The sequence below is a fragment of the Symsagittifera roscoffensis genome, chromosome 6 (genome assembly GCF_963678635.1).
Source record: "Symsagittifera roscoffensis chromosome 6, txSymRosc1.1, whole genome shotgun sequence".
In the NCBI taxonomy this organism is placed as follows: domain Eukaryota; kingdom Metazoa; phylum Xenacoelomorpha; order Acoela; family Convolutidae; genus Symsagittifera; species Symsagittifera roscoffensis.
Window position 1 is genome coordinate 14,259,221 of NC_087067.1, and position 24,006 is coordinate 14,283,226.

The following is a 24,006-nucleotide window of genomic DNA, read 5'->3' on the forward strand; positions in this document are numbered from 1 at the left end:
TAAAATTAATCTGAAAAGCCTAAATTTTACAACGCTTTTTCTCGACTCAGAGCATTTTTCTGGAGTTTTAAAAAATTTTATCACTGCAAATGACGCTCAAAATTTAGATGACATTTTTGTTTTCTCAACGGAATAAAAACAACTATTAATTTCAAATAGGTTTTTTTTGGGATCTCTTCAACTATTCTCCCCCAGGGTACTTAGTGAGGAAATGCCACCCCTTATACAGAGATAATTCATTGGTTAAACATATGTAATTTTTGTACCTAGTAACCAATCTCTCCCCCCCCCCCCCCCCCACCCCCACTTAGCAAAAGGGGAGGAAATAGTTAAAAAGAACTGTTTTTGTTCCTTTTTCTGTCTATATTGCTTGTGTATATTGTTTTCAACTACTGGCTAGGTTTTTACCGCATTTTTTTCTTCTGTTGGTCTTAGATATCCGTGACACTAGATCAATGGACAAGTTTTGGTCATAATTTTAACATTCAGTTGAATGCGTTTTTATCTTGCGCGAACTTTCTTTCGCTGTTGATATTTTTGTTCCGAATTGTTTTTGCTTGTATAGCTGAAGGCTCTTCAACAAAGGAATGTGCATTTGAATTGGTGCGCTTTGAATTTCTTAAAAATCTGTGCACGCTTTTAAAATTTATTTTAACAATTTTTCATTTGCGTTGAACAAATGAAAGGAGAATAAATGAAAGATAATACGTGCACATTAGCGAATGGCGGAGTATTTTCCCTTTTTTCAGTTCATTTTTAAACTTCCTGCCATTATCCCAGATGCTTGGTGGCTTTGTAGACATTAAAAGAGTTTTTAATCTGCATTATTGCGTGAAATACCAATACCAATTTCGATGCCACTTAGTTTGCAGATTTAAAAGAAACAAAAACTAATCTGTCTCCAAATCGATTTTTTTTGTCTGCTTCTTTATATTTGTACAATAATCGGAAGCCTCCGCTTATATTGAAAATTCTTCAATCATTTCTTGTCTCGCTCTGATGTGAATAATTGTAAGTAAAATCTGTGAAAGCTTATCACCCTTTCTCTTCTTTTCGACTAGTGTTTTCTCTCTTTTCACTGCCAGGGGCTGAATTTGTCTCAAATGGTGAACGGAGGAAATGAAATATGTAAACACGGACGATTTAGCCCGGCCTGTTTAAATATGCAGCTCGAATAGATTTTGAAAATTAGATTTTAGGCGAAGTGAAAGATCCGCTGTGGTGAGGAAGAATAACCACTGAAGCTTGGCTTTGTTTGCATTGAATAGTATTTTTCGACTGATTAACTTTTAAATTCTTCTTTTCTTTGGCTTAAATTTGCTTTTGTTCTATTTTTGAGACATCCACTGGTGCTTTTTGTCTGCATTGGAGCGTAAGCACCGTTGCGCCAAGCGGGTAAGCCAAACGACTTCGGGGTTAGTAGGGAAAAGATGGTCTAACTGGAGGTATATAAAAAAAACACTGCAGACGGGTAAATTCAACAGCCCGTGGAATTGGAGTAGAATTTTTTCTTTCGTATTTTAAGAACGTTGAGCGCGGAGATTATTTTCAGGTGAAGGAGGAAAAGAGGCTATCAATTTTTAAGTTCAAATCTCCCTTTCCACCAAGTGTCATTTTCGGTCTTCCGTCCCTTTCTACAGCCCACAGAGCGACGAAGCGTAGCGCGTGGGCTGAATCTTATCATGTGTGTGTGTGTGTTATTTCAAACTGCAATTGGAGGAGCTGCCTTTACCTCTTGCATAATACATCACTGTCATTTATATCAGACAGGGAAGCTCCCCGTCCGCCGCGACATTACCTGACATAAAAGCAAGATTAGAATGTTGCTTTTTAGCTTAATACCTGCCATTTGTTCCCCTGAACTGAATTGTACAAACGTTTTTTAGCACTTTACTTTTTTCGATCAAGTTTGAAAAATCCATCATCATCATCATAATCGAATTTTCATCGTTTTTTTGCCTAATTTTTGCATTAAATCAACTGATTGACTGCGTTCCACTAGAAGGAACATCAAAAACGTTGCTCACCTTTGAAGTCTATTTTTCAAACTTCATTATTCTAATTAGCTGTGCGGAAAAATTACATCGGAGCACCATTTAACTTCCTTGTTTCCCATTTTTGCCTCGGCTCCTGTAAGGAACGTTAGTCTTTGAACTAGTTCAGTCATCTGTTTCAGACTACAATTGATACGTAATACCATCATCTGAGACCGAAGAAAAAAACAGATTGTGTTAAGCTCTGAAAAACAAAGAGGCTTGAATAAACCAATAAACGCGCGGCGTGTTATCGAGATTGTCAGAAGTTTACTTTCAGATAATTTTTGCTGTTATTTGTTATAATTAGTATGACTGAGCGACGTTCTTGTGCCTTTTCGCCTGACGAAGTTATTATTTGCAGCAGTATTTTTTTTTCATTATTTTATCGCTTTTTGGTTCCGTTGTTTTTCATGATTGTTATTTGCCCACTGAAGTGGAAAAAAGTCTGACTTTGGTAAGTTGCTTATTATTTTTTATTATTTTCATACGAGACTGGTTTTTATTACTTTTTCTCCATAAAATTCCAGACCGATCAACCCTCTGATTTAGTGAAGCTTGAAAGTCTTGATTGAGATTGAATATTGCTACCCGTAGCCGACAGGCCTTATTTTTTGGCCGAGTAATTAATTTGATAATATTAACTATGATTGTTAATCTTTTTTGGGAAAGTAAACAGAAGCCTTTGGCCTTTTGTGGACATAATTGGAACATGTTTTCTTGACTAAAATTGACCCTCGTATATCGAAACTTAATCTTATTAAAGTTAAATCATACAGCTTGCAGTACGTTGATATTACTCACGCGAAATTAAATAAACTTCACTTCAAGGTACTTTATGGAAATTGATTTTTTTTCATTACCCCAAAACCAGAGAAGCACTGAACATTAATTGTCTCAATCAATGAATTTTGGATGCTTCAACTTAAAGTCAATCAAGGTTGCTATATAAATGCATTTTTAGCATTTTTGATTTCGCATCCCGGGCAGAGACTTTAAGTGTATCACAACAACACACAGCAAAAGACGACTCGCAAAATTTAAGGAAAGCGACAACTCTCGAGGTTTAAAGACTAATTTATAACTTGAAAGTTCAAGGTTCAGGTCGCCGGTGGGCTAAAAAAAATTAACGCGCGAAAAAGAACTTCTTTTAGCGCACTGTTTGTCAGTATTCTAATTGTTTCTACTTGGTTCGATTCTATATTGAATTGTTGGAGGTTAAACAAGGCTATGATGATGTTTCAGTTGTCCTGTACCTCTATGCACGCATAACAAGAACAGACATCGAAAGCTCAAGTGTCTCCACACAAAGTTCGACTCCCTCTCCCACGAACAGCGACAAGCACTACAAACTGAGCTAGGTTAGTAAGCGTTCGAAAAATCACAGGCATCTTTTCACAATCCACCCTCTTTGCTCCACCCTACACGGTACTCAGTAATGAATATCCACATCTCTTCAGTACCAGTTAAACGGTTAAGATTGTGGAATTGATTTAATTCATAAATATGGTGTCGATTATCAATTTTCCTGCGGCAGTTGGCGAAGGAGTGAAGTTAAAGTAAATCATAATTTTGTGATTTTTTTCGAAAAGTAGAAATTGTTTTGATGATTTTTTGAGAAAAAAAAATTATCGGTGTTCAAGGAAATTAACTTAATCTCAAGTCATCAAAAAGTTCTTAAAAAGAATGCTTCCAGTCATCCAAGATCATCATTTGGCGGGACCTCATTCCGATATCAAGGCTCTAGTGTATACGATCTTGTTATCTTAATCAATAAGAAACTAGGGTAGGGCTACAATAAATTAAAACCTCGTGTCAAAATAGGTATTAAAATCAAAATTTATGCTACTGTTTTTAGCAGATGCTATTTAGTTCATTTTAATTATGTATCGGCGGAAATTTGGTTCAGAATCTTGGAAATAATCATATCATAGTTGATAACATCTGCAAGCATTTGATTGTGATACCAACGTTTTTATGAAACCGAATGAAGGTGTTAAAACAGCGAAACTTGTTAAAACCCTAATTTCATAATTATTATTAAAAAGCAGAAAGTTTTTTCACACGGTCAAATCGCAAGCTCTCGACATCACTTTTCTGAATTCAAATTATATTACTTATTTATTCGGTTTTCTCGAATTTACTTAAATGAACTCGTCTCAAGAATTTTGAGTTTAAAAACTATAATACTTATTCATTCGGTTTTCTCGAATTTACTTTGCTGAACTCGTTTAAGTGTTTAAAAATTGCCGATGAATGGGTTCAGCACTGGCTGATCTCTTATTGAGACTTCACTAGATACGCAGCTAAGTGGCTTTTCGGTGTTCTTACTAGATGTTATTTTTAAAAAGTGTTAATTAAATTTGTAAATGATAGGAGAAATTGTTCCCCTCTTGAAAACTAATTTTTTAATGCAACTCTTGTGGCTTTTTATGCATTGATTTTTTTTTATAAAATAGGAATCACAGAAGGAGTAACGAAGGCCTGTGCTCATTGCTACAATAGAATAACCCAGCTGCTAGACCCAGAACACGTCATAGGCTCATCGAGCTCACAGGAGTCGCACCAACAGTCAAACTCATACCAACACCAACATCCACAGTCGGGAAGCACCTCGGTGTCGCCAAACTCATCGGCCAAGGGTGCAGCTCAAGCGTTTTCAGCTGAAGAAGGTGAGTCTTAGAACAAATAGTGGTCGGATTTAAATTGTTTATAAACGAAGTGAACTCTCATTTATTTTGGTCAAGTGGTTTTTCTGTTTTTTTTTTCGTGGAAATTGAAGCATGATTGTAAGTGAGATTTTAGATTTCTCGGTGATAAAAAATTACGCATTGTTCCAATTTTCTCGAAAAAAAGTCAATCATCTTGAAATTGTAAGCTACAAAAAATGGATAGTTTTTTATAGTTTTTTAACGGAATGCATTTTGCGTTCCAAATGTTATGTTAATAGACTTGGAATTGAGAAGGTTTTCGGTGATTTTTGAAATAAAATAGGCGACTAGATAGACATGATGAAGTTGAACGGATATAGGGATGGCCTGATTTTGCGGCCGGAAAAATTAAAAACGTGGTATTGTTTTCTTACAAAGATATTGGCTGCTTTTAAGAGATGAGGCGCTGGTTTCATGGTCATTTTACATGTATTGGATAGGTGGTCATTGAAATTCATTTTATGATAGATTTCATGATCTTAAAAACAAACATGACACGATTATATTCTGGCAAGTTAAAACGTTGGTATGAAGAAGAACCTCAAAACCTGTAGAAAACATCTACATCTACAAATTAGCTTCGCGGATAAAGGCTCAAAACTACAGCTGTGTTTCTAAGCTCCAAATTGAATTGAATTTAAGCAGGGAAACTATTTTTTCAAAGGTAGTATTATCTGACGTGAACAAAGGTTACATGGCTAATAAGCATTTCAAATTTCCTTTTAAGAGCTATGTTTCACTGTAAGCAGACGTATATCCTGACGAATTCAATTCCAACCAGGACATCACTTTTTTGCGCTTCCTTTCAAAACCAAGTAGCAACTGAAAATACTCGAACATCGAGGCTAGTATTAAAAATTTAATCAGCCAATTTCGCAGGAAGTAAATTATTGAGCGAATATTAATTGCTTTGCATTAAAAGCAGACATATCGCTGTTCCTGCTAGTTTTTTTTGGGAAAGCCTGATTTCCGCTAAAAGGAAATGTAATTCTTTAAATTGTTGAACTTTTCTTGATGCTGTGAAGATAATTTTTCGGCGATATCAGCTATTATTATAGATTAGTTTCATCTGAAGTACATGCTGCCATGGATGATTTCTAAAAATAATGGTGGAAATTTCAACAAAGGTTAATTAACATAGAGCATAAAATTTAATCTTTTTCCCAGTTTTTAATCGAATTTTTGAACTGAAATATTAAATGTCAATGAATCAATATTCTCTTATTTAGTTCGTGTGTTTTTTCGGCGGTCATTTTTTATTTGTGAGGCTCAAATTAACCTTTCTTTTTCAACTTACTTTTTGATTTATTCAGAAATGGAGGTTAAATTAACGCTCTAATAAAATATAAGTAGAAATGGTGCAAAAATATTAACTGGCTGTTTTTTTTTTCGAAAAAGCATTTTATTTTTTTGAACAATTTTTTCTCCAGGAAAAAACCCAAGTTTTGTTACTGGTCAAATTTGCCTTTTAATTTCATTTCAAATTGATTTGTTCTACGGAAGGCACATTACGCTCTTCAATAACGAAGTGTAAACAGCACTTGAAATATGATTGAATTTTTGCTTCAAAAGTAAAAAATATAGTTAAGATTTCATTAGCGGAAAACTAAATTACTTAATGATTCATTTTTTTTCAAATGAGAAAGACGAGAAAGATCTTGTAAAATTAGAAAGATTCAAGACCTTTATACTATTATCTTTTTTCATAGCAAATGCTTAAAAATCAATAGTTTTTAGTATTTTTGATCTTTTAAAAATTTAGCTATCTGTTTGCTATGTCTAGATATCCCAGCGAGAGTTAAAGAAAAATGGCTCTTAATCCAGTTTTATCCAAGATTTTAATCACTTGCTGATTACCCTAACGAGCATGCAAGAAATAGTGTATTATTGCGAATCTTACTTTTTTCCAACCTAGCTCGCAAATTAATGTGTTCATGAAAAGTGTTCAGGTATTTGGTGGAACTTTTGCTATAATCACGATCTGTTACCTTGACAAATTCATAACATACGTTCTTTGTTTTTTTGTGGTTAATGTTTGTGATTTATTAAGCGTCCGCGGCTGAGTGGTTAGTGCGTGAGACTCATAATCTCTAGATCACAGATCGAATCCGAGACATAGCCGAATTTTTTTTTAACTAAGTCGAGGCTTATTTCTATTTTTTCTTATTGCACTTTATAGAACTGCTGTTTTTCGTGTTCTCGCTTGTGTTTGCGAAGGACAGCTTCGCCTCTTTGTATATTGTAGAACTACGGTTGGAACACATTTAATAAAAAAAATCAATGCAAAAAAATCAATTTTTAAAAGAAGAGAACATGTTTTTTTAAGTGTGTGCATCTATAATGATCTAGTGATGCATTGTAAAATCATCTTACTGCTAAAGGTAGTTTGCTAAAAAGCAGGCAAATTGCGCTCTCCAATTACGAAATGGAAATGGAGTGCAACAACATGATCGATTTCTAGTTTCGAAAGTGAATTTTAATTTGAAGTTTTTTCAGCGGAGTAAGAAATATACCCATTGATCCAGGTTTCTTAAATTGGGTTAAGTTTAAGATAAAAGTGCCAATCTTAGCGCCAGTTATCGAAATTTAAAGAGCTTTAACCTGATATATTTTTAAATTTGAAAATTTCCAAACTTTCTAGTCAACTTTTTTTCGGGTTGTTTGAGTTCTTTTATCCATCCTTCTGTTAGCTATATAATTCATATTTTGGCGACGTGCGATGGGCAGAGAAATGAAAATTCTTCACTGCCGATTAACTAACTGACTGAGTATAGGGTCAAACTCATGATGATAATGATTGATTCTGACGATGAAGTTTTGTTGTATTTCAGCGGCGGCCAGTGGCAGTGTAGCGTGGACTAGCGAGGAAGAAGAAAGGTACCGGAGTGTGTTGAAGAACCACGGCCTCGACTGGGAGAGACTGGGAGCTGCCATACCCTCCAAGACAGACAGACAACTCAGGCACTTCTACCTAGAGAACAGCCACAAGTTACACCACCTAGTTTCAGAGTGGACCAAAACCACGGTATGCAACACTACATCTATAGTATAAATAAGTAGCTAATACATTTATAATATAAATAAGTAGCTAATACATTTATAATATAAATAGGTAGCTAATACATTTATAATATAAATAAGTAGCTAATACATTTATAATATAAAAATATATAAAACATTTATAATATAAACAAGTAGCTAAAACATTGAACAGACAAAACTAATTTGAAAAAGCAATATGCCAATTTGAGCAATTTTTTTGGTATGCAACTTTGAGTTTTTAGTTGTCATTGAGTCTTACTAACTGACTGAAAAGTTAGTTTTTGCATGCAAAAGGTTTCTAAAATAGGTCATTTGCTCTTTATTTTAATTAATGTTTCTAATGCATTTTTTGCTATTCTCTATAAGTTCATTAAAAAGAACCTGCATTTTGGAAATTTTTTGTTTGCAAGAGCTAATTTTTGAGACAGTTAATGTCTTAAGGTTGTCGCAAACTTCAAATTTACATGCAAAACATAGTCAAAACGGTTATTGGCACTTTTTAATGAAATTATTATATGTTGAAAAATACATGTACTGGCCCAAGATTGTGACATATGTAGTGTCTAGGACAAAATTGCTAAAATGCTGCTGCGGGGATTTTTCCGAAAAACTGTCTGTAAATCGACTTGGGAAGAGTGAAATTCACTGCGCTTTGTGAGTTTTTTTTGTCAGCTTTGTTAGGGGTGTCAATTGTAAAAGCAATCTAAATGAATAATTCTAAAAATATATTGTCTTGATGTTTCTTCGGAAGTTTCCATTAAGCAGTATAAAGGTAGAAATACTGGATGAGAATCAAAAGACTAGTTTTTTTAACATAAGAAAAACCGTCTTCGGGTAACACTTTGGCCTTAGATTCGTCTGGTTGTCATAAAAAGCCGGGTTTTGTATTACTAATTATCATTTTTAAGCCGCTAATTGACATCATTCTTCGTCATAAGTTTAAGCATGATCAATTCATGCAACCCGTCTGGGAAGAAACAAATTGTCTCTTCACATTTTTGAAGAATTGGGTTTTTCTGTCTTGGATTGTGAGTGAAATTTGACATATTTATGAATGTATTTTTTATCGATTTCAGGTCGCAAGTAGACGAAACAGGATCGGTAGTAGCTCTAACGCAACAAGAGGTTCCCATTCGGCCTCGGGAAGAAACGGAACGGGATCCACGGTTGAATCAGGAGGAGCTACCAACCATCAGGCAGGTTCCGACGATACAGACTATTTAACAGACGATGCGGACGACCCGCAGCAACTGAGCTCCGCCAATACAACGACCGCAACTGAAGGCGGCGGTAATTCTCCCGCACAAATGAAGAGTCACATTATGAGGAAGTACACGTTGGCAGACGGATCCCCTGTCGCCGCAGTTCCCAACAACAACAATATCGGCATAGTCAGCTCAAGTGTCTCCACACAACCAGTGTTTTCTAAAGGTATAATCTTTCAATTGAACTTGAATTCTCCTTTATTATGTTCCGGAGATATCTATTGTAGGAAATTATTATCGGCGGCTACCGATAAGTTTTACGTTTTTTAAATTATCGACACAAAAAACCGTCTTTGGAAAACCAAGCTAAAAATTCAAAAGTATGGTTTTGCTGAATGTCAAAATGTCTCAAAAATTTGGCCTTGACTTTTTTCTAATGTAAGATTCTGTAGAACGGGCGGATTTATGATTTTCTCGAGGGGTGCAGATTTTCAAAAAAAAAAAAATTCGAAAATTTTGTTGACCTCTTTTTAGGCGAACAAATTTGATATTCGGAGCTCTCCCAAATCACTATAAAGACCTTATTTTTACCAAATTTTGTGCGCCTCGGCCACAGGCAAATTTTTGGAAAAAAAACAGGTCAAAAAGGCGATTTTAGGCACTTTTTGGAAAATTTTGACCATAAATGGCGTTTTTTCGGCGCGCTCCCCCCTCGAAATAACTATATTTTGGCGCCCAAGGCGCCTTTAGAAAAATTTTAGGGTCAGTCAGCCAAAAATGGATATGGTAAAATAGTACAAAGGAGGTTTCCAATGGGTCGGCAGGGGTCCGATCCCTACAAAGGAAGCAAACGCCCCCGCCCCCTCCTAAATCCGCTACTGTTCTTGTGTACTTGATTCGAAGTATTTGATATTTTCACGACAAATCAGTTCAAATGATATTCATTTCAGCCTGTCTAGGCTACTACATTTTAGCCACTGTGAATTTTAAGTCTGACGTCAGTCTTAAGATGATGCTGTACATTGTGAAACTGTTTGTTAGGCGTGAATAAAAGTTGGTATGATTGATTTACCAGAAAGTATATTTGTCCAGTCATTAAGTGCATGCCTTAATGTTTCAGCTTTCGCCAATAATTCAGCCGCTTCAAATTCTGTCGGGGATAACAGTAAACAACTCACTATAGATGACATAATCAGTAAAGGAATAAACAGCAAAGTGAGCCCAGAAGATATGGACTTGACAGGAACTCCCATCTTAAAGCTATTCAGTGACTTGAATCCCAACTACAATGTGAAACACAATCATAATTTATTCCAGCGACATGTACCGTCTGATTGTCAACAGCTTCAGATGCATTCGCAGCGCAACCTAGGAGGCTCGTCGTCGCCCCCCGCCGCTTTGAAAGGGGGATGTATCGGAGGTCAAAAGCAAACAGCTCTTGACATGATGAAGTCTCAGATAAGAAGCAACTTGGCCAATGGGGAGGCGATTGAAGGTCCGATTTCAAAGCAGCTCAGAATAGATTTACAGCACAGTGGGACAAATCTGTCTGCGATTTCGCCTTCAAGCGGAGGCTCCACGCGCAACCCTCTGGACAAAACGAGTCCGATATCACCAACGCCGTTGAACAGTCACAGCCGGCCGAGCTCAAAGGGAACTTCAAACGCACCGCCGGCTCCGCCCCCGCTTCTTCACATCCCATCGCAACTATCCGCCGCCGCCGCCGCCGCCGCCGCGCACCATGATCGCAAATCGCCCTTAGTGAACAAGCAGGAGAAAATGCAACAGCTGGTTAATAACTACACAAATAACACAGCAGTGACGTTAGGCGGATCCATATCTCAGGGTATCCCAGTGCCATATCCCTCGCTCATGTCGGAAATGACACCAGAACAACAGGTGCTGGCAGTAGCCGCGCGTCAGCTCCACTCCTCAACTGGAATGATGCAGCTGAATGGACTAAATGGCAGCAATCCTCTCTTGATCACAAATGACCTTCTGAGACTGCGAGAACAACGAGCGGGCGCTCTCGACATACCGAGCACTACTACCAGCGGCGGCGGCATTGGAGCTTCGATTAAGTCCCTGACTAATGAACTATTGGCTACTGATTACATGACATCGCAAAATATGGACGCAGCTCATAAAAACAAGCATAGGACATCTCCCCCAAATGGTGCTTTGTCATCCAATGCACCGCCTCCATCCTCCACGTCCATGAATGTTTCGGGGCGAAGGGCAGAGAGCATACAAGCAGCGCAAAATGCCGCTACTCAGAACGCAAATGGAGCGCTAGCCGTAGCGGCTGCACTCCAAAACCTCCCAAATTTGCCTCCTCAGGCACTTTTAGATCCCCAATTATCCGCGTATATTCTTCAGAATCAGCAAATTCAACAACAGTTGCAGCAACTTTACCTCCCGCACCAAAATGCAAACAAGCAGCTGTTTGTTCCCCAAGCGCCCTCAAATCACCCAATAAACTGGCCGCTTCTATCATCAGTGGGGGTGGGAGGAGCTGCGCCTCCTTGGCCGTACCCTGGAACCGTCCCAGGGGCTCCCCCTCCGCCCACCACATCTTCATCGTTAAGACCACCAACTGGGTCGCATGCTCCAGCGTTTCAACATCTCGCTGCAGCTGTAAGTCAGGCATCTTTTACTAATGGGTCAGTATCGGCTGCTGATTACGCTAGACACTTGGAACTATCAGACCCGATGATACTTCAGAAACTGGCAGAATACCAGCATCTAGATCAACTTCTCAAATTGCACCCAGGGTTTGCTGGAAAAGAGCACCAGCTAACTGCAGATGTATTGTACAACCTGCATTCTTCAGTTGGAGCGAATTCCGGAAACTCGGCAGCTGCTCAGGCTGCAGCCCAGGAAGCGAATCGTCTGGCTCAACATCAGTCTGTGAATTACTTCAAAGCAAATCCGGCAGTTGTAGCATCAAAAGCAAATGCGATGGCCGCTAATGAACGAGAGAAGAGTAAAGTGCTTCTCCAACAGAGTTTGATTCAAGCAGGACACTCGAACGCAACGGCTGCGGCAGTTGCAAACAGTTACCTCAACAAGAGAAGCGTTAATGAGATGCAGGGAACTACACCTCTCACGTTGCCAAGCTCAATGAATTCAGGCAACAAGATGCACGAATCTCGACAGCCCAGCTCAGTTTTCAGTTCCAGCTTACAACGGGTTCCACCGGCGACAACAGGTGCCGCCGTGTCTTCCGCGCCGCCGGTCAATAAGGTTCCAAAACTGTCTCCTTCTGAAGTTCGAGAACATCAAAGGGCGATCGAAGAACACAATCACTCGCTTGAACAGATGCACAGGAAGAGGGCGATCTCTCCGTCTTCTGGGAAGGGCTATGGTGCCTCAATGGCAAAGAAAATGATGTCGCAATCTGAGCATCAAGGAGGCATGGATGCCAACGTCCCTAGATCGACAAACTCAAATAGTAGATTACAGTATAACTCCTCTACAACTTCATCTGGTGCTAACTCTAATATGACTCATCCAAGCCAGAACCCTTCAATCGTAGTTTCCAGTAATAACCAGGGTCTGGCAAACGGACCATCATCACAGTCGACGTTGTCCGGAGCGCACGCAAGTGCAAACGGAACGAGTGACAATGGAAAAGGCGGAGGAGGTGGAAACAGTAACAGCAACAGCAATTATCAAATGCAGAAACATTTTTCTGACAAATATGTTCCCAAGTATTACAGACCGTCACCGATGTTGAAGCAAAGTAGCAAAAAAGACGAGCATCAAAACGGGTCAAACGGTGCCCAAATTATGGGAGCCAATTCAACATCATCAGGCGCTGTAAATGTAAAGAAGCAGCCACAATTACCATCTGTGTCGAAAGAAAACGGCTGTTACACTCAGTCTAAAGATAATTCAAAAGAGAACAAAGACACAAATCAGCAACCGGCTGTCAACACGAAGCATCACAACGTTTCTAGAAGCTCCCCAGTTTCAGTACCAAGTAGTTCAGCTACCACAGCTGCCCACCCTAAACCATTGGTGCATGAAGTCTCGAAAAGTTGATGATCGGAACATTCTGACCATGCGGAAGCAGCCATTTTATCCATTTTAAGCCCCAAAAAGATTTTCCATGTTATATCGTTGTCGGTTGTATTACCGTAACATTGATGTTAAATGTTTATTATTATACGTTTGCCAGTAGTTGCAGCCGATGTTATATTCTTTTTACGACCTTAACTGGAGACTTTTTATGTCGGAGTGGAAGAAAATTCGGTAGTCGTTGTTTTCCGTTTTCTTCATGACGAATTGTAACAAATAGACGTTATAACAGCCCCTCTTGGAGTGACTCATGCTAACTTAACTTACATTTCGTTTCCTTACCATTACAGCTTGATATATTTCGTCGGTTGCTGGTCTTTTACTCAATTTCCTTCGCACGTCGTTGCCCGCCGAAAAAAACATCACTTATCCCCCCAATGTTAATCCTTAAATAGTACGATAAAAAGTCTGTATTCACCATACAACAACTGTTTATGAGTAATGGGATCTTCTATTTGTCTATTCAGCTCTTCGAAATATTTTCGGTAGCTATTGTTGGTTTTGGCTGCGGCTCAAAAATATCGAGGCGAATCTCGAATTGGAGGGCATCAGAATCAATCGATAGCCTATTTTTGACAGGATTTCAATTTACGAATCAGTTAAAGGAAGATGGGCGGGGATTTCGTCCAGGTGACGAAGAACGACGACTTTAGCGACAATAATAAAGACAAATAGCAAAACGATGAATATAAACTTGTAAACAAACTCACCTATGAATGATTGTTTTCGTCTTAGTTATCCTTACTCCTTTCATTTCATTTGTTCAATGTTTGGCTTGACGTTGCATTGCGGCAGCCGTGCCAAATTTGTGTTACACTCCAAGTGCTATGGTCGCTTTTTTACTTTTTGTTTTGTTTCAGCAAAAGTACATCTATTTTTTCCAATAGATTCGATTAAACTAAATTCTTGTTCAAAGTTAGTCAAGTCAGTACAGCAACAATAAAGATCGCGACAAATTTGATCTTAATCCGATTGTAGCTGATCTTTTTTAGCGAAGCAAATCATATATGCGAAAATTTTAAGAATTAGCGAAACCAGTTAACAGCATGAACAACTTTCAACTCGTTTTCTGAAAAAATTAAAACTACATGGCGTTAATAAAAAAAATTATCTGTTTATTGACATTCACTGAAAGAACGGCAAAAAATTAATTGAGAAGAAAAATTTACTTTACCAAGAGGGTCGCTCAGCAAAAAATCTGACCAAATTCTGATACTGGTCAAAAGCAAAGAAGCATCGCTGAGCTAAAAAAAATCCTACAAATATTCAAATAATTTCAATAACTGCAGTCTTACCTTTTGCCTAGTTTTCTACCGCTTCGCAGAATCTTTTGTGAAAATCATAACATCAAATGAGATAGTTGAACATCCAATATTGCACTTGGCTTAGTATACAAAAAAAACTCGAAATTTCGAGTGAAAAGACTCTAATATAGGTCTTGCTGATTTTTTTTTTGCTTTTTTTCAGGAAAAGTCTTAAAAGTCTATAATAACTACAGATGTGCATTCATACATATTGATGCATTTAAGAATGCACTTAGGTATATATGCACTTTTTGAGTTCAATTGAATTTCGTCGGCTGAAATTGACGTAAATAGCACTCTCCAAATACGAACGTGGAAATGGCGCAAAAAAACGTGAACGGAGATGGAACTTAATTTGTAGATTTCTAGCGGAGTGAAAATTTTATCTATTGATCCAGTTTTCTCTAGTTGGGTTCATGTTATCAAAAACGCGCCCATCATAAACTGTTCTAGAAACTCGAAGATCTGAAAGCGCATCTATTTTTTTGTTTGAATATCAAAATTGAGATCTTTTCAAGAAAGTCATTGTTTTTTTGTTTATTTGTGTTCATTAATTTTTTCCAATCTTCGATTGGCTATGTTTATTGCTTGAACTTACTTTTGGTAGAGTTCTAGAATATGATAGTTTTCTCCGTATTTCAAATTTGAAGAAAGGGGAAATTATATACTTAGTAGATAAACAACAGATCTAAATTTGCCGAAAATAATTGCTTTGTTTACTTTAAGAAACGAACAGCAAAAAATTTATTTGACTAGCTTAAATCAAACCTGCATTGTTTCAGACAACCGAAAGCAATTGCACTAAGAAGGGTTTACTGCTAATTTGGTTTATCAAGTTTCATCGATATCCCATCAGTACTTCCCAAGTTATCTATCTCATTATTAACGTCCATCCATATTTTTACGGGAAGAACTAATAACACCGGAAGGAGTCACCGGATAGGTTTTATTCACTAGAAATCTATGTAATCAAGGCCTTGGCTCATTTTTTAGCGTAAAATTTGCCTCAATCCCGAGAATACAAATTATATAGTTGTCTAAGATAGAGCTGAGCTAGAGCCTATTGGTTATTTTTCCCCGAATGTTTTTCCCCGAATGCTCAACCAATGCATTTGCTTCAAATTCTTATACATGACGTCATTTGTCATAACTTGCCTTATGCCTAAGTTTTGACTCCCTGAGTTCATTTGAGTCCGAGAAACAACTTCCGGAAATCGGGATGAACAGTATATACTTAAGACATAGCGCCGGAATCAGAGTTCAAAGGGGCTCAGGATTCTAAACTTGACCATCCCTCAACTGGGTCTGTAACATACCAAAACTTAATCCCATTCCATCCACTTGTTACCGAGTTCTAATAGGGCGAGTTGCACTTCTATGAACTGTTACTATCTGGGCCAGAGCGGTTCGAAGGATACGAGATCTTGCATGAGTCAAACCATCCCGAGTATCCGTCCTATGAGTTCAAACTATTTTCGAACTTTTTTGGACTGAACACCCGTTTGTTTGCTTTCTACCTATCGTTGTGTTTATTCAATACCAAGCTACCTACTACTTATTACTTTAACTATACTCTTAGTATTTTCCAAGGTTATGCTCTCTCAATCTAATTTTAAGTTTCGCGAAAAAGTATAAGGATTACCGGTCTTAGAGGTTTGATATCGAAAACAAGTTAAACAAGTTGTGATACCACTAACTGTGAAAGAAAAAACAGTAATCACCGCGGAACATCTTCAAGTAGATTTGACATGTCTGATTTTTTTTCTTGTCAGAGAGTTATAAGCTGATTGAGATGTCAACAAGGATCGTACTGGTCATATAAGCCAAAAATATGGACACCAGAACCGATCATTTGGCAACGCAGCAACATATTCAACGGCCATCATAACGACCACAACAAGAAATTAAATACGTTAACCTGGTTCCCGTAAAAAATCAGAGATCTCTGGGAATCGACAAAAGCCATCGAATCCAACACTACAGAACAACAGACCAGCACTAATGGCTTCGATGTGCAATCTGTCGATCGAATGTTTTCAAAATGCTCAACGCCAGTCGATCATGGTTTTCACCATACTGGTCAGAACAGCTCAACAGAATCAATCCTTTTCAAACGACCTAAAAGGTTTCAAAAATACTAATAAAAAGATTCCAAAACTCAACGGTAACCCATAGGACCCTTCAACTCTACATCTGCTATGTCTTCTCTACAATCAGTCCACTCGGCGGGAAATGTTCATGTTTGATAAAATACACATCGCAAAACCGAACCACGATTGCCGGCATATCACAAGAAAGAAAAGACTGAAAGCCCCTGTTGCCAGTCCGGATAATGTTTGCAATTTGTTGAGATAGGTTTTAATCATCCGCTAGATCAAACATCTACAGACGAGCAGTTAAACAAAGCAATCATTCTGATGGAGTTTAATTTGCTAGCAAATCAACTTGCTTTGGAAGGCGGACATAACAATGCCAAAAATTACTTTAAAACTGAAACACAACTGAGATCTCTGGAATGACGATGAAAGAATGACAACTTCATAATGAAAATTTTGTGAGATAATCGCAATATTTATGCATCCGACACTTTTACAAAAAAGGTACCCGCGACACCATCCGGTTATAATTACCAGAAACAAGGTAAAAGTTACAGTCTAAAAAGTGCTGTAGTTCAAAAGCGTTGCGTTGTTCTCCTGTTTTGAGACACGAACGCCTCTTTTTAACAAAACAGTTGATTGTTTATTGAGGCTCAGATTTAAACAAATGGCAGTTTGATTGTTTATTTAGGCTCATAGACAAACAATTGAGCTTTAAATTGAAAATCAAAGCGTACAGCGAACCTTATAACCCAGAATCTAAGAAGTTAGCAAGTATCAAAGGTTTTACTTTCTTTAGCCAAATTCGCGCTGCATAAAACAACCAACAATTTTTGCCACAAAAAGTCCAAGTTACTATAAATACTTCATAACAGCTCCAACTTGGATAACTTGATTCATTCCTTCGACAAACTGATAAAGGCCCAGAATGCTTTCAAATTGGTTTTCAGTAGAAAGCAATTCAAATTAATCACATATGTCAGGTGATACAATCTTGCTTGATGTGCTTTGACAGCTGTCATAAGCATACGGTTTTCGAACCGAGCTCATAACAAAGCCTCATTTATGAAAAGAAGATTCAACTTGCATCACTTAATCTAGAAAGCCTTACCAAGCTAGAATAGCACGCTGCTGATGTTGGAGCATTTCCCTGTGAGCTCTTTATTGAGGAAGCTCGACTCACGTTGAACTCTGCGATTTTGTGCTCCAGTGGAACAAAAGTATTTGTATAAATACTGCGGAAAAACAAATCCAAATTTTCATTGTTTAAAAAACTCATATATAACGCCCAAAACAACCTACTATACCAGATAAGTGGAATCCAGCCGCCTACACTACAAGAGATATCCCTCTGCAGAATGTTGAAAAGTTATGGTTGAAGCAAATTCATCAAAAAAAATTTTTGTGCCGTCACTCTCAAGGAAGATTAAATCATTTGTTTGAGTGTTTTTTTTTTCAAATGTTTGGCAGCTTAGAAAAGAATCCGTATCTGTTTTTGAAAGCTGCTTTCGATTTTTATATTTATTGCGCAGAAAAAAAAACATTTGGAATGGCGGTTTATTTCCCTGTTTTGTTGTTCATTTTCATTTGGACTTGTTGGACTAGTGCAAAAAATAGAATACATTTTTGATTTCTTTTTAAATTTTTTTTTCATTTTTTCAGTTTTTTTTATAGCATTTGTAGTTTTCCATCCCTATGTTATCAATCTTGATATAATTTCTTAAACATACCCCGCAGAACAAATGATCCTAATTTGAAGACTACAGAAAATTTTTATTGTACTTTTCGACAACTGTGGTCGCAAAATTCTTTGCTACTTGCACAGCAACCGGCAATCCTTGTATTGCGGCTACCCCAAGGCTCAACAACCAACAAAGGCGCCGAAAGCTTTCAATTTAGTTTTCAAAAAAACGATTCAAACTAATCACAATATCACGTGATACAAAAGTGCTTGATTTATTTTCGCAGCTGGCATATGCATACGGTTTTCGAACCGAGCTCACAACAAATCCTCTCTTTTGATACGAAAAATGAAGTAGCACCACTTAAGCAAGAAAGCATATCCGAGCTAGAATTTCAGGCTGCTGACGTTTGTGCAAGTCCTTGTGAGCTATTCATTGAGGAAGCTCGACTCACATTGAGCCAGTAGTGTTTTTTCTGCTCAAGTAGTACGACAGTACTTGCATGGATCAATACAGCAGAAAAACAAGTCCAATTTTTCAATGTTTAAAAAAAACTACATATATAACGCTCAACAGGGCAATGTTATACCAAGTAAATGGAATCTAGCTGCGTACACTACAAGAGATATTCCCCTACAATATGTTGAAAAAAATTGGTTGCAACAACCAGTGTTTATACTTTAATCGAAATGTGATTGGCCTTAGTTTTTGTGTCAACATGGCACTGCTACACAATAGATCAACTCCAATCCTCAATTCTATTGGGACTCAAATAAACCCATCAAATTTGTTTCTTGAAGCAAATTCATCAAAACTGTTTCTTGTGCCATCGTTCTCAAGGAAATTTATAAAATAATTTTTTGATTGCTCTGTTTTCCAGTGGTTTGAACGCTGAAAAAAAACCGTATCTGTTTCTGAAAACTTTACTCGACTATATTTTATAATGCGCTGAAAAATTTTATTTAGAATGGCGGTAACTAATAATCGGAGTTGGGTTAGTGATATCTCCTATTAAAAACCCTTCCGTTGCAAATTGAACAACACTAGCAAACTTTCAAAAATTTTCAGTGTTGGGAAAAACTGGTTTGAGAATTTAGCGGAGTTTCAGTCCTTTTTTGGTCGAGCAACGTTCGCTATATATGAAAGTTGAGCGCTTAGGATTGAAAAGGTGGATTTTTCAAAAAACAGAAAACGGTGATTGGAAGCTTCATCAAGCGCCTCTTAGTCCATAAAAAATTTCACTTGAATTGAAGTTGGTAGTGCAAAAACATAAAATAAACTTTAGATTTCTTTTTTTTTTCATTTTTTCAGTTGTAATTTTTGATGGCATTTTTAGTTGTTTATGCCTAAGTTACCAATCCTCTAGGCATTGGTATAATTTTTCTACCAAACCTTTTAGAAGACTCGACTCTACTTTGGATACCAAAAAAAAAATTCATTTAGTTTTATACGATTATTTTTGGAACATTCTGTGCTACTTGCACAGCAACCGGCTATCTTTGTTTTGATATAGTGTTAGAAAACTCGTCACCATAAAAAACGAGTCTTTCTTCTAATTTTTGAATCTGACAAATGCACAAAGCTTGTGCATCATTGCTGATCAAATGTGATTCCATACTTGTTTGAGACCAGTTCCTCGTTTAAGTTGCGACAATGACTATTTAGCTCTTAAACCGATTCAGTTTTTGTTTTTATTTCATGTACGTGCGACTGCCAAACGTAGAAGTTAACTGATTTTGAAATTCAACAGCAGCAGTTGCAGTATGCTCTTGGCTTGAAACAGTAACTCAAAAATTTTGTTGTCAGACTGATAAAAGTTTCAAAAAAGATTGAGGAAATGCTGATTCTCATTTTTAAATGAGATACTGTTTATTCTAATTATTCATATAAGTCATAACGGTATTGAATTGCCAATCCGTTATGATTTATATGAATAATTAGAATAAACAGTATCTCGTTTAAAAATGAAAATCAGCATTTCCTCAATCTTTTTTGAAACTTTTAAACCAAGAGCCTACTGCAACTGCTGCTGTTGAGTAGCAAAATCAGTTAAGTTCTACGTTTGGAAGTAATTTGACCACCTGTAGAGTTCCAGTATATACCGCTTAATATTGGAACGTTGTAGCTGATTCCTGGAGTAAGATAATTTACCCCAAATTTTTCAAACTTCTTCAAAACACCAAGAATATTTCGCCCAGAAAAGGGTTGTTTTAGGAGCATTTGATTGTTGAAAAAAGCTAGGTGAAAAAACCAAAAATTTCACTTAAATCTCAGTTTAGTTGCATATGATTCGTAGACCACAATTTCCCACTGCATTATTATCATTAAGTGACATCATTAAATAACATCTATTAAGTGCTAATCTTTTTCAATACTGAAAGTTTGAATGATACGAATAACTGTTTCCTCAAAGTAATTTTTGTTTTGAAACACTTATTGGCCTCAAAAAAAAATTTTTGGTCGCTGTTAAAAACTCAAAATTCAGGTAATTTTTTTCTAAACATTTCTTCTAAATCCGGGTGTTTTTCAGGAGGTCTTTTAACTACTGTTTAGAGACGGGAATGCATCTGCTCACAAACAAAATTGGTTAGTTACTGAGTTTCAGAGAGAAACTAGTTGCAGTATCTGTTGATTTAGAAGGCATGTTCATGCAGTTGAGCTCAATAAAGGACAATTAAACCGTACAATGATTCCTATGGCCGGCAAATTAGGCAATTAGTTAGTATGCGACAAGTGTTTGGAGCTAAAAATAATCTTTTATAACCATTATCTGCGCTTTATAGAATAGCCATCAATTTCTGCGACAAAAAGTCATCATACAGTAATTTGTACATAAGAGCTTCTACAAGGATGACTTATTTTCTTCGGCAATCTTCTAGAGGCTCAACAGTCAACGAGTGCCCCAAAAGCTTTTACGGTTGTACTCCGTAGAGAAGGGTTCATTTTAACCAAGTATTTATCGTGTGATCCAGACGTGCTTAATTTCCTCGCTAAAATTAAAACTGATTTTGGGAGTTAAGTGGACCAAATTCAACATTCAGCCAGAATTCAGAGAAAACCTCATGGCTAAAAAAATGGTCACTACGTGAAATCTTTGATCAGTTAGGTTTGATAGCACCATTTATAATAACTCCATCTGTAAAGCAGCATCTGTGAAGTTTTAGCGGTGCTGTCTAAGTTAGGATCAAGGAATTCCTCCGAAATACATCTCTTTTATCAAAAAAAGGGCCAAACAGTGTTAACAGTATAAAAAATTTTGTACTACCGAGATTCATAGGCTAGTTTGAGAAACAAAGCAATATAACAAGTTTTTACCACAAAAACATAACCAAACAAAGGTTTGCTGGCTGCTGAGATTGGAGCACAAATTTGTGCGTTTTTTAGGATAACTCGGCTCAATTCAAATAGTACCATATTACCTGCATGGATCAATAGAGCAGAAAAAGAAAACACGCCATTTTTGAAAGAATTATTGAAATACTGTACATATCTAAGGCCCACCAAGGGTGTTAAATACCAGGTAAGAGGAATCCAGATAAGAGGAATTACGCTACAAACATAGTTTGGTTGCAACAAACATAGTTAATGCATTAATCAAAAAAAGATCAGCCCGAGGTTTTGTATCACGATGACACAGCTACACAACCGGTACTTTCTAAGCCTTAAACACTCACTAGAAACCCAGATACATATTGAGGCATGTTCGCCAACACTGTTTCTTGAGCCACCATTTTCGAGGAAAATGATTTATTTTTTTAGTTAATCTATTTTACTTTGTAGCTGCACGCAATCAATTAATGACTCAGAAACGAAAGCTTGACAACAATGAAACAGCAACCAAGCTTCAGTTCAACCTACATCAATAGCAGATAGTTCACCCGCCTGCTACTCATTTTGATGATTGTGGTGGGAGAGAGGGGAGACACTCGTCTCTACGAACTAACCAACTTTTTTCCAAACTAAGGATCTAACAGACTCTCCGAAGAGTTTTTTGATTTGTGACGAAAGTGAAGCCCTGATTAAATTGAGACCATTTTCTCAGCTAAACTGCTACAACGGGTTTCCTACGCTCGTGTGGCTAAAACCCACTCTCAGCCAAATAACAACAAACTAATCAATAATCAATTGACGTGTTTGCTCTATTCTTGATCAAAAGAACCAAGCAGAACGTTTTAAAGAGAAAAATGACCTCCTGTGGATCCTAGAAACTTTTGGCTAGAAGGCAATTGATTTTTGGCTTTGAATGTCGACATGTTTACCGGTTCTGCTGGCAGCGCGTGCTCATGCGTATTTCAAACTAACCAGCATTGGGAAAATTTACCAAGTCCGCAGTGAAACGCCGAAGCCGAATCGAACAAAGATTTCAAGGCTCCAAATTAGTTAATTAAACTCTAACCTTTTTGATCTCCGAGAATATTTACCTCCCAGGGGACTTTGAACGCATCGCGTTCAACAGAAACACAATCAACAGAATCGCATATGATATGAATTGCATTATACATAATTTTTACAATGGTGGGTAACTCACTAGATGATTTATAGATCTAATTATAATTTATGATAAAATCATAATTTACGATAAAATCCAAGTTGATGATAAAATCAGATTGTTGACCCAAATAGACAAATAAAACTATTTGCTCACAAACACAGACAAGACTACTCGTATCAGGGCGAAGCACTGAATGTTCCGACTGCCTTTTAAAGCTTTATGGAGCATTAATAATACTAAAAATTTCAATTTTTAGAAAAGAAAATTTTCATTTTATTTTTTTACATTTAATTTTTTTTTCAAAAAATCATCTCCCCACAAGCCATATAAAGCACAAAAGGATAGATTTTGCTCCTTGTAATAAAACAATTATGGCAAATAAGCTTCTTTCAACCAATTTGGAACGATTTTAAGACGGATTAACTCTCCGCTTACGCGTTAATAGCGCGAAATATATCGCGCGTTAATTGTCCCAAATTGGCCAAAATGGCAATCTTTAAACCCCCATAACTTAATGAAAAATAATCACAGGTGAAATTTTTTTTCAAATTTGAGCTAAAGACAACAATACCTTTTGAATGATATAAAAAAACTTCCGTCAAAAATGGCCAGTTTAAAAGTCGAAATTTGTCTGAAGAAAAAAAAACTCACCCCGAGCACAAATATTCCGTTACTTTCGTATCGAAAGTCGGAACAATAACTAGGAAGAGTAACTTTTCAAATGCAAATGAAAAATTTAAACGCCAAACGTCAAAACTTTTACGTTTTGTGTGATCCGGACAAAAATGACAGCACTACATGCCTGTTTTTGAGAGCAACAAAAATATATAATCTTAAAAACCAAAAATCTATTTCAAGCAAATGACCCTCTCATTACAAAAACAGATTTTTTTCAATTTCAATTCCGGATACAATTTTTTGCAATCAAACGTCAAATTCTGGTCCATATTGAGTGATTGATGCAAAAATGGCAGCACCAAGTCCTGTGTTTTTATCCTAATTAGAAGAAAAAATATCTAACTCTCCAAACAGCAAAATTAGCGATGCGCGCTTGGTTTATTAATCAAATACGGTATAAATATTTTTTAGCCTGATAAGTGTTTCAAGACAAACATAGTTTTGTGGAAAAGTTATTCTCCTATTTATTATTCAATAATGGTTGAGAATAAGATATACCCATAAAGCAATCTTTTATACAACTATAAAACATTCTTTAACACATACAACTAACTTGAACTTTATTTGAAACGGTTAATTTTTTCACCATGCTTTTTTGCAGCCAAAAAATTTGTCGCTCAAGCGTTGTTAATGTTATATAGATGCAAATGAAATGAGTTTGCAGAAAAAACTTCGTCAAT

At 36.8% G+C, this 24,006-nt stretch overlaps 1 protein-coding gene across 1 annotated transcript in view; it reads left to right on the top strand.

The window, feature by feature from the left end:
* LOC134848603 (serine-rich adhesin for platelets-like) overlaps nucleotides 1-13,038 on the top strand; it is a 75,491-nt gene extending 62,453 nt beyond the window's left edge. Inside the window, exons 13-17 of the mRNA XM_063866122.1 lie at nucleotides 3,279-3,394; nucleotides 4,493-4,705; nucleotides 7,576-7,769; nucleotides 8,863-9,217; nucleotides 10,112-13,038. Of these exons, the coding sequence (XP_063722192.1) occupies nucleotides 3,279-3,394; nucleotides 4,493-4,705; nucleotides 7,576-7,769; nucleotides 8,863-9,217; nucleotides 10,112-13,038 (3,805 nt within the window). The remainder of the gene's footprint in view (nucleotides 1-3,278; nucleotides 3,395-4,492; nucleotides 4,706-7,575; nucleotides 7,770-8,862; nucleotides 9,218-10,111) is intronic.
* The last annotated feature ends 10,968 nt before the right edge of the window (nucleotides 13,039-24,006 follow it).